The sequence below is a fragment of the Lolium rigidum genome, chromosome 6 (assembly GCF_022539505.1).
Source record: "Lolium rigidum isolate FL_2022 chromosome 6, APGP_CSIRO_Lrig_0.1, whole genome shotgun sequence".
In the NCBI taxonomy this organism is placed as follows: Eukaryota; Viridiplantae; Streptophyta; class Magnoliopsida; order Poales; family Poaceae; genus Lolium; species Lolium rigidum.
Genome location: NC_061513.1, coordinates 123,055,271 through 123,066,996, shown reverse-complemented (window position 1 = coordinate 123,066,996; position 11,726 = coordinate 123,055,271). Strand labels below are relative to the sequence as shown.

Here is an 11,726-nt window from a genome sequence, read left to right as displayed (position 1 = left end):
AAGTATTTCCTCTCGATACAAGGTTTAGGCTAGCAAGGTTATTTGAAACAAACACAAGGATGAACCGGTGCAGCAAAACTCACATAAAAGACATATTGTAAACATTATAAGACTCTACACCGTCTTCCTTGTTGTTCAAACTCAATACTAGAAATTATCTAGACCTTAGAGAGACCAATTATGCAAACCAAATTTTAGCATGCTCTATGTATTTCTTCATTAATAGGTGCAAAGTATATGATGCAAGAGCTTAAACATGAGCACAACAATTGCCAAATATCACATTATCCAAGACATTTTACCAATTACTACATGTAGCATTTTCCGTTTCCAACCATATAACAATTAACGAAGCAGTTTCAACCTTCGCCATGAAAATTAAAAGCTAAGAACACATGTGTTCATACGAACCAGCGGAGCGTGTCTCTCTCCCACACAAGCATTTATTCAAACAAAAACAAAAATAAAAGCACACAGACGCTCCAAGTAAAGCACATAAGATGTGACCGAATAAAAATATAGTTTCAGGGGAGGAACCTGATAATGTTGTCGATGAAGAAGGGGATGCCTTGGGCATCCCCAAGCTTAGATGCTTGAGTCTTCTTGAAATATGCAGGGATGAACCACCGGGGCATTCCCAAGCTTAGACTTTTCACTCTTCTTGATCGTAGTATATCATCCTCCTCTCTTGACCCTTGAAAACTTCCTTCACACCAAACTTCTCATAAACTTCATTAGAGGGGTTAGTACATAATCAAAAACTCACATGTTCAGAGGTGACACAATCATTCTTAACACTTCTGGACATTGCTCAAAGCTACTGGAAGGTAATGGAACAAAGAAATCCACCCAACACAGCGAAAGAAGCAATGCGAAATAAAAGACAGAATCTGTCAAAACAGAACAGTCCGTAAAGACGAATTTTTAATAAATACTTCTGTTGCTCAAATGAGAAAACTCAAAACTAATGAAAGTTGCGTACATATCTGTGGAACACGTACGTAAATTGGCATATTTTTCTGAGTTACCTACAGAGAAAACAGCCCAGATTCGTGACAGATAGAAATCTGTTTCTGCGCAGAAATCGAAATCTAGTATCAACCTTCGATTAGAGGCTTCACTTGGCACAACAAATCACAAAACTAAGATAAGGAGAGGTTGCTACAGTAGTAAACAACTTCCAAGACACAAATATAAAACAAAGTACTGTAGCAAAATAACACATGGGTTATCTCCCAAGAAGTTCTTTCTTTATAGCCATTAAGATGGGCTCAGCAGTTTTAATGATGCACTCGCAAGAAATAGTATTCGAAGCAAAAGAGAGCATCAAGAGGCAAATTCAAAACAAATTTAAGCCTAACATGCTTCCTATGAAAAGGAATCTTGTAAATAAACAAGTTCAAGAAGCATAATGCAACAAGCATAGAAAGATAAAACAAGTGTAGCTTCAAAAATTTCAGCACATAGAGAGGTATTTTAGTAACATGAAAATTTCTACAACCATATTTTTCTCTCTCATAATAACTTTCAGTAGTGTTATGAGCAAACTCAACAATATAACTATCACATAAAGCATTCTTATCATGAGTCTCTCGCATAAAATTATTACTCTCCACATAAGCATAATCAATTTTACTAGTAATAGTGGGAGCAAATTCAACAAAGTAGCTATCATCAAATATAGGAGGCATATTGTAATCATAATCAAATTTACTCTCCATAGTAGGTGGCAAAAAAAGACTACTATCTTTATAATCATCATAAATAGGAGGCAAAGTATCATCAAAGTAAATTTTCTCCTCAATGCTTGGGGGACTAAAAAGATCATGCTCATCAAAACCAGCTTCCCCAAGCTTAGAATTTTCCATAGCATTAGCAAACTAGTGTTCAAAGCATTCATATTAATAACATTCCCATTAGCATGCATATAAAGTTCCATGGGTTTTTTAATTCTCTCTTCAAACACATCATGTCCTAATTCAAGATAAAGTTCATAAAGATCTCTCATATTTTTGTTGTTTTCCATTATGCCTAACTAGTGTAAACAAGAAACAAAAAGTTGCAATTGCAGGATCTAAAGGAAATAGCTTCGAGCACAAACACAACGGCGCCGAAAAATTACGTTACCCGGAACCGAAGTATGAGTGCCTTTTACCTTTCCTCCCCGGCAACGGCGCCGGAAAATAGCTTGATGTCTACGCCCCCTCCTTTTCCTGTAGACGGTGTTGGGCCTCCAAGAGCGAGAGGTTTGTAGAACAGCGAGCAAGTTTTCCCTTAAGTGGATCACCCAAGGTTTATCGAACTCAGGGAGGAAGAGGTCAAAGATATCCCTCTCATGCAACCCTGCAACCACAAAGCAAGAAGTCTCTTGTGTCCCCAACACACCTAATAGGTGCACTAGTTCGGCGAAGAGATAGTGAAATACAAGTGGTATGAATAAGTATATGAGCAGTAGTAACGAGCGCCGAGAAAAGTGCTTGCTTGGCGTGCGAGTAAGTAAACATGCGAGTAAAACAAGAAACAAGCAGACGATAGCGATATTGGAAACAAGGCCTAGGGATCGTACTTTCACTAGTGGACACTCTCAACATTGATCACATAATAAAACCACTCTACACTCTATTGTTGGATGATGAACACCAATTGCGTAGGGCTACAAGAGCACCTCAATGCCGGAGTTAACAAGCTCCACAATATTCGATATTCATGTTTAAATAACCTTAGAGTGCATGATAGATCAACACAACTATACCAAGTACTAACATAGCATGCACACTGTCACCTTCATACTATGAGAGGAGGAATAGATCACATTAATACCATCATAGTAATAGTTAACTTCATAATCTACAAGAGATCATAATCATAGCCTACGCCAAGTACTAACACGGATGCACACACTGTCACCATTACACCGTGCAGGAGGAATAAAACTACTTTAATAACATCACTAGAGTAGCATGCAGATAAAGTGTGATACAAAACACATTGCAATCATAAAGAGATATAAATAAGCACTTCACTATGCCATTCATAACGATGAATAAGTATTCTGTGAAATATAGCCTAAGAGACCCACATGGTGCACACACTGTCACCTTTACACACGTGGGACAAGGAGTCTCCGGAGATCACATAAGTAAAATCACTTGACTAGCATAACGACATCTAGATTACAAGCATCATCATATGAATCTCAATCATGTAAGGCAGCTCATGAGATTATTGTATTGAAGTACATAGGAGAGAGATGAACCACATAGCTACCGGTACAGCCCCGAGCCTCGATAGAGAACTACTCCCTCCTCATGGGAGACAGCAGCGTTGATGAAGATGGCGGTGGTGATGATGGAGAAGCCTTCCGGGGGCACTTCCCCGTCCCGGCGGCGTGCCGGAACAGAGAGTCCTATCCCCCAGATCTTGGCTTCGCGATGGCGCGGCTCTGGATGGTTTCTCGTACCGTGGCTTTTTCGTGTCGAGGTTTTAGGTCGAGGGGGCTTAAATAGGCGAAGAGGCGGCGTCAGAAGGTCAACGAGGCGACGACACCATAAGGCGGCGCGGCCGGGGCCTGGGCCGCGCCGGCCTATCATCCGGTGGGCTCCGTGGCCCCCTCTCGGCGACTCTCGGGTGTTCTGGATGCTTCCGGGGATTCTAAGATGCTCGGGCGTTGATTCCGTCCGATTCGAGAATATTTCCTTACTAGGATTTACGAAACCAAAAACAGCGAGAAAACGACAGAACCGACCCTTCGGCATCTCGTCAATAGGTTAGTTCCGGAAAACGCATAAATATGACATAAAGTATGCATAAAACATGTAGATATCATCAATAATGTGGCATGGAACATAAGAAATTATCGATACGTCGGAGAGGTATCAGTTATATTGAATCTACATATATATGTTTCAATAGTGAAGCTGTGAAGTGGAGTTGTCCCATATATACCCTCATTACTTGATGACCCACAAGTATAGGGGATCGCGGCAGTCTTCGAGGGAAGTAAAACCCAAATTTATTGATTCGACACATGGGGAGGTAAAGAATACTTATAAGCCTTAACAACTGAGTTGTCAATTCAGCTGCACCTGGAAAAGCACTAGTAACGGGGGTGATGTGAAAGTAGCGAGTAATATGAGAGCAATAGGAACAGTAACACGGCAGCGGTAATAGTAACACGTGAGGCAATGGCACCAGAAAATAGTTGATACTACTTCCAATGACAAATAGAACGAGTATATGATGATGAGAGATGGACCGGGGTTCCCAGCGATCTACACTAGTGGTAACTCTCCAATAACAAGTGACAAGTATTGGGTGAACAAATTACAGTTGGGCAATTGATAGGATTGATAAAGCATTAAGCAAGAACATCAATTCATTAATCATGTAGGCATGTTTTCCATATATAGTCGTACGTGCTCACAATGAGAAACTTGCACAACATCTTTTGTCCTACCAGCCGGTGGCAGCCGGGCCTCAAGGGAATCTACTGGATATTAAGGTACTCCTTTTAATAGAGCACCGGAGCAAAGCATTAACACTCCGTGAAAACATGTGATCCTCACATCACCGCCATCCCCTCCGGTTGTCCCGATTTCGTCACTTCGGGGCCTTTGGTTCCGGACAGTGACATGTGCATACAACTTGTAGATACAATCTAAGCAATAATTATAGAGCTTAAATCTAAGATCATGCCACTCGGGCCCTAGTGACAAGCATTAAGCATAACAAGATTGCAGCAACAATAACTTCACAAACTTTATAGATAGACTAATCATAATGTATCATCCATCAGATCCCAACAAACACAACACCGATTACATCAGATGGATCTCAATCATGTAAGGCAGCTCATGAGATCATTGTATTGAAGTACATGGAGGAGAGTACCAACTAGCTACTGCTAGAACCCGTAGTCCATGGGGGAACTACTCGCGGAGCATGATGGAGGCGGTGGCGTCGATGGAGATGGCTTTCGGGGGCACTTCCCCGTCCCGGCAGGGTGCCGGAACAGAGACTTCTGTCCCCCGAATTGGAGTTTCGCGATGGCGGCGGCGCCCCTGGAGTTTCGTCAATTGGTATCGAGTTTTTAGGTCGAAAGGACTTATATAGGCGAAGAGGCGGCGCAGGAGGGGCGACAGGGTGGCCCCACACCAGGCCGGCGCGGCCAGGGTGTAGCCCGCGCGGCCCACATGTGTGGTGGCCCCCTGCTCTCCTCCGACTCCCCTTCGGTGTTCGGAGCCTCCCGGGAAAAATAAGATCTTTGGCGTTGATTTCGTCCAATTCCGAGAATATTGCCCGAACAGCCATTCCGGAACCAAAAACAGCAGAAAACGAGAGCTGGCACTGTGGCATCTTGTTAATAGGTTAGTTCCGGAAAATGCATAAAAACATTATAAAGTGCGAGCAAAACATGTAAGTATTGTCATAAAACAAGCATGGAACATCGGAAATTATGGATACGTTGGAGACGTATCGGCATCCCCAAGCTTAGTTCCTACTCGTCCTCGAGTAGGTAAACGATAAAAAGAATAATTTCTGTAGTGACATGCTACTTACATAACCTTGATCATACTATTACAAAGCATATGAAATGAATGAAGTGACTCGAGGCAATGATCTATAGTTGCTAACAAATAGATAACATATAGCAAAACTTTTCATGAAGAGTACTTTCAAGACAAGCATCAAAAGTCTTGCACAAGAGTTAACTCATAAAGCAATAGATTCAAAGTAAAAGCATTGAAGCAACACAAAGGAAGATTTAAGTTTCAGCGGTTGCTTTCAACTTTCAACATGCATATCTCATGGATAATTGTCAACATAAAGTAATATGATGAATGCAAATAAGCAAGTATGTAAGAATCAATGCACAGTTGACACAAGTGTTTGCTTCTAAGATGAAAGGAAGTAGGTAAACTGACTCAACATAAAGTAAAAGAAAGGCCCCTCGCAGAGGGAAGCATTGATTGCTATATTTGTGCTAGAGCTTTGGTTTTGAAAACATAAAGAGAGCATAAAAGAGTAAAATTTTGAGAGGTGCTTGTTGTTGTCAACGAAGGGTAGCGGGCACTCTAACCCCCTCGCCAGACAAACCTTCAAAGAGTGGCTCCCATGAATTATTTTTATTTTTGGGTGGCACTCCTTCCAACCTTTATTTCACAAACCATGGCTAACCGAATCCTCGGGTGCCTGTCAACAGTCTCATACCATGAAGGAGTGCCTTTTTATCTTAGTTTTATTATGATGACACTCCTCCCCACCTTTACTTTCTCAAGCCATGGCTAACCGAATCCTTCGGGTGCCGTCCAACAATCACATACCATGGAGGAGTGTCTATTTTGGTTAATTAATTTGGGACTGGGAATCCCATTGCCGGCTCTTTTTGCAAAATTATTGGGTAAGCGGATGAAGCCACTAGTCCATTGGTGAAAGTTGCCCAACAAGATTGAAAGCTAAACACCACATACTTCCTCATGAGCTATAAAACATTGACACAAATCAGAGGTGATAAATTTTGAATTGTTTAAAGGTAGCACTCAAGCAATTTACTTTGGAATGGCAGGAAATACCACATAGTAGGTAGGTATGGTGGACACACATGGCATAGGTTTTGGCTCAAGGTTTTGGATGCACGAGAAGCATTTCCTCTCAGTACAAGGCTTAGGCTAGCAAGGTTATTTGAAGTAAACACAAGTATGAACCTGTACAGCAAAACTTACATAAGAACATATTGCAAGCATTATAATACTCTACACTGTCTTCCTTGTTGCTCAAACACTTTTACCAGAAAATATCTAGACCTTAAGAGAGACCAGTTATGCAAACCAATTTCAACAAGCTCTACAGTAGTTCACCACTAATAGGTTTAAACTACATGAAAAAAAACTTAATCATGATCTACTTGAGAGCTCAAAACAATTGCCAAGTGTCAAATTATCCAAGACATTATGAGGCATTTTCTTCCACCCAAATAACAATAAGTCATTTATGTTTTCACTTGAAATTCGGAAAAATAGGACTCCACATACTCCATCATTTTCTGGGCTACCAAGCAATTGGGTAAAAAGGTCGGACCGAACACGAACTTCAAAGCACTCCGGAAGGCCTCTGAGGCATGCTCCACTACTATGCTGAATCGGCAATTCCTCCGGGATCAGGCCCATGCGGGAAGAAAGGGGAAGAAGATTATCCTTATTTTTAATGCCAGATTGTTGGACCTTACATGGCAGCCTCACATGGCATGCAAAGACGCAACCACAACTAAACACAGAGCTCACAATTTTTCGAAAGGCCACCACATACAATCCAAGATACCAAACAAACTAACAACACCGTTTTCTGCATCGTTTTAAAACATACCAAACTCTACTAGGCCAAAAAATGTATATTGTTGTGAAGCCTGCCTCCACAAGTCTGACCTACCTGGTAGTGTTCCCACAAGCTTGGCGTGTCTATCCATTCTAAAGTTCTAATCCCTCGAAGGCATTTCCATCTATTGCCTCAATCAATCAAGTAAGTCAGGATGACACTTGTCTTGGGCTAGTGTTTCCCAAGGCTGGCCATTCAGCCATTACTTGCATCTCAGGTTCTTTGTACCCTTTTTTTCATGCACACTGAGGAGGTTTCTGACATGACCAAATCTTTGTAGAATATCGCTTATTACGTTAGTTTCTTCATCTTGATGTACTAAATCCATGCATTGATTCATCACTCTAGGTCACATAATGTTCAGACTTTTCGGGGGATCCATTCCCACCTGATAGTGTTTGCAATAGGCACAACTTCAGTCTATAGACCCCAAGATGACAACACCTTGAGCCGAAAAGAACAGTACACCTTAGAATATCGCTTATTACTTTAGTTTTACGTGTTTTTTTAATTTAATTAAAAATTACTCAAAATATAAAAAGGTTGTTGATATAAAATTAGCATCATTAGAAAATGTTTTTCAATACGAATTCAACGATACTAATTACATATCTATACCTACTAATAAAGGAAGTAAGGTTTCTCCCCAAATTTTTCGTCCGTTTTTTATTACCCCTATATTTTAAACAAATTACAATCACTGCCACCGCCTAAGTCAAGTTCGCTCCGTACAGATTGTGCGGATTGCTCGGGCTGGGCGTTCCTCGATCCGCATGGGCCACCGGCCACGTTGTGCATTGGTGAGCCTGGTATGCATCGATGGGCCGCAAGCTACTCCCCGTCCAAAAGCTGCCATGGCTGCGATAGTCACCCGACACTCTGTATTATTTTTGCTTGATAGTCCCACCTCGCTATATTATAAGAAGTATAACCGGTTTAAATACGTCAATCTTCTTGAAATCAATAAGCCACCTCACTAAGATCTGATTTGAAAGGAATTATAAGGTTGCGAATGAGGACGGCAAGAGATTTTCCCTAGCCTGTGTGACTTCAGAGTCGGGTATACAGCCGGACGAAATTGATTGAGTTGAGGAAGAGCAGATCGACGAGGTGGTGACTTCAGAGTCGGGTATACAGCCGGACGAAATTGATTGAGTTGAGGAAGAGCAGATCGACGAGGTGGTGGGGCGGCGAGATACCTGAGGGCCGGGCGCTGGGAGCCCTCGAGGACGAGGCAGTGCACGCGGCGCCACGCCGCCGGAGGTGGAGAAGATGCCCGGATCGCTCGGGGTGGGCGCAGGAGATCGAGCCGACAGGGATTTACTTTGCTTCTCTGCCGGCCGGCTCGCCCTTTCGCATGGATTGATTTGGCCTCAGCTAGCTAGCTCACATCGACTTAAGAGAAGCGATTTAGCGATTTGGGGATTTACTTTCCCCTTCATCGGGCGTATTACAGGTGTCTGACATGGATTCATGGATTGAAAGCATCCTAGAGAATAGGAGTAATTGTTAGATTTGGTTGTCGCAAGTAAATAATGGCATGAAATATTTCTCAAAGATTTTTTTATCGAAAATGTACAAACAACGAGAACAAGAAAAATCCCTACTTCTCTATTCAGTTTGTCCGAGATGTGAAACACAAATTCAGTAGTTTAATCCATGTGTGTTCCTACAAATATTTATGCTATACAATATACAATACTACATGGCAAGTTGCTAAAAGTTTTTTCTCCAAAATAAAGACACAAAGATATCACATCACACTACATAAAAAATACATGACATTTTAAGACCCCTGGTACTAAATATAAAAAGGTTTGTTAAACTAAAATAGCCTACCAAAACATTTTATATTGCGAAGTAGAGGTAATAATAATATTTAAGGGCTAATGTCTTTCATGGCGTACTTCTTAATTTGTTTATAAAACTCTAAAAGATAACTTTTTAATCCACACATTTAAATCTATTTTTTTCCCGATGCAACGCACGGGTATTTTTGCTAGTACTAATATAATCATGATTTGGTTGCTCAATTTATTCTGTCCAAGTTTATTTTAGAATACACGCTCATCGAAATGGAGGCCCAATGTATGTCGGCAATTGGCAAACTGTGAACACATGATCCGTGAAAAAATCTACCAGAACTAGCAAAACGAGGAAACCTGAACAGAAGTTAATAATGGGTATGCAATGCCGCGGTCCAGGCCCGAAATGACATCCTGTCACATTGGAACGGGGCCATGATGGTGCAAATGTTCCGGGGCCCTCACGTCGCGAACACCAACCACTCGTTGTCTTTGCCTCTTTCTGCTTCGCGCGAATCCACATCCTACACTCGCAAGCGCGGTACTCAAAGGCTCAAAGCATCACATCTCCTGATCCTTTCCCTCCCCCGAGGCCCCTGACCAGTCGCTGCTCGCTACCTGATCTCTCCTTCTCACCGACGCCGGCGCGCGCACATGGACGCGAGCCAAGGCGTCCTCCTGTCCAGCGCCCTGGCCGGCGCCAAGGCGTCGTGGCCGGAGCTGCTCGGCTCCGCGCACTGGGACGGCCTCCTCGACCCGCTCGACCACACGCTCCGCCGCCTCGTGCTCCTCTGCGGCGACCTCTGCCAGGTCACCTACGACTCCTTCAACTCCGACTCCCACTCCAAGTACTGCGGCACCTGCCGCTTCTCCAGGGCCACGCTCCTCGCCCGCACGCAGTTCCCCGCCGCGGCCGACGTCTCCGTCGCCGCCAACCTCTACGCCACCGCGGCCACCTCCCTCCCCGCGGGGTTCATGGTGCACTCGCTCTCCCGCGAGGCGTGGAGCAAGGAGTCCAACTGGATCGGCTACGTCGCCGTCTCCAGCGACGCCGCCGCCGCCGCCACGGGCCAGCGCGTCATCTACGTCGCGCTGCGCGGCACCATCCGGAACCTGGAGTGGATTGACGTGCTCAAGCCCGACCTGGTCGCCCCCGACGCCATCCTGCCGGCCGCCGACCCCGCCCGCGGCCACGCCCGCGTCATGAAGGGGTGGTACGTCATATACACCTCCACCGACGAGCGCTCGCCCTTCTCCAAGTACAGCGCGCGGGACCAGCTGCTGGCCGCGGTGCGGGAGCTGGTCGCCAGGTACAAGGGCGAGAGCCTCAGCGTCGTCTGCACCGGCCACAGCCTCGGCGCCTCGCTCGCCACGCTCTGCGCGTTCGACATGGTGGTGAACGGCGTTTCCAAGGTCGGCGACGCGTATATCCCTGTCACGGCCATCGTGTTCGGGAGCCCGCAGATCGGGAACCCGGAGTTCAAGAAGCGCTTCGACGAGCTGCCCAACCTCCGGGCGCTGCACGTCAGGAACAAGCCCGACCTCATCCCGCTCTACCCGAGCAACCTCCTCGGCTACGCCAACGTCGGCGACCTGCTCTCCGTGAACTCCAAGAAGTCCCCCCACCTCAAGCCCGACACCACCAACGTCGGTGACTACCACAACCTGCAGGGTATCCTGCACACGGTGGCCGGATGGAACGGGGAGGACGGCGAGTTCAAGCTCCAGGTGAACCGGAGCGTGGCGCTGGTGAACAAGTCGTCGGCTTTCCTCAAGGACGACAACCTCGTGCCGGAGTCGTGGTGGGTGGAGAAGAACAAGGGGATGGTGCTGGGGCAAGCTGGTGAGTGGGAGCTCGAGCAGCCCGCGGAGGAGAACTTGCCCGTCCCACCGGTCGTGACCGGGAAGGTCATCGCCGACGATGTCGCTGCCACAACTAGCAGTAAGGAGCCTAAGATACCAGAGGAGGGCAAGAAAAAGACCAAGGGAATCAAGTTTCTACCTGCATGCTTTAAAGGGATTAATTAATTTGTGAATATGCGTGATTAATCGACTGTATGATTGAATTTGTTCTGCATTTCTGAATAAAGGCTTTCGTGCTTTAAAATATGAATTTTGAGTGTTTGAAAATAAAGAGTTACGGTGTAGCTCAGCCTTCGTTTGAAGTTTTCTCTTTTGATGGGTTGTTTATTACAAATGTTGAAATGTTGATGCGTGGTGTATGTAGTAGCCATGCCTAAAGGAGCTGTGAGCGGCGTGTTGTAACTTGTAAGCTTGTATCTCAGAGAGCTTAGAGCATCTTCAACAGGCGCGTTAAAACGGTCGCCCGGTATAATAACTGTCGGTTGGCGTGCGCGGGCGTCCGCGCGGAGCTCCAGCGGACGCGGGAAAAAGACGCGCGCTAAATTTTTTGCCGCGCACGCGCGTTTGCGCTATTCTGTGTGGGAAAGTTGCCGCGTGCGCTGCCGCGACACGCGCGAACGTGGCCAACCGTCTGAGCTTTCCACGCGCCACTCCGCCTCTCTCTCTCCCCACCGCTCTCCCTCCAGC

The 11,726-nt window shown here is 45.1% G+C and overlaps 1 protein-coding gene across 1 annotated transcript; it reads left to right on the top strand.

Annotated features, from left to right (window-relative positions):
• Positions 1–9,790: 9,790 nt before the first annotated feature.
• Positions 9,791–11,289, top strand: LOC124660965 (phospholipase A1-II 5-like). The gene has a single exon (XM_047198816.1). The coding sequence runs from the start codon at positions 9,831–9,833 to the stop codon at positions 11,202–11,204; it is 1,374 nt and encodes a 457-aa protein (XP_047054772.1). The 5' UTR covers positions 9,791–9,830; the 3' UTR covers positions 11,205–11,289.
• Positions 11,290–11,726: the final 437 nt, after the last annotated feature.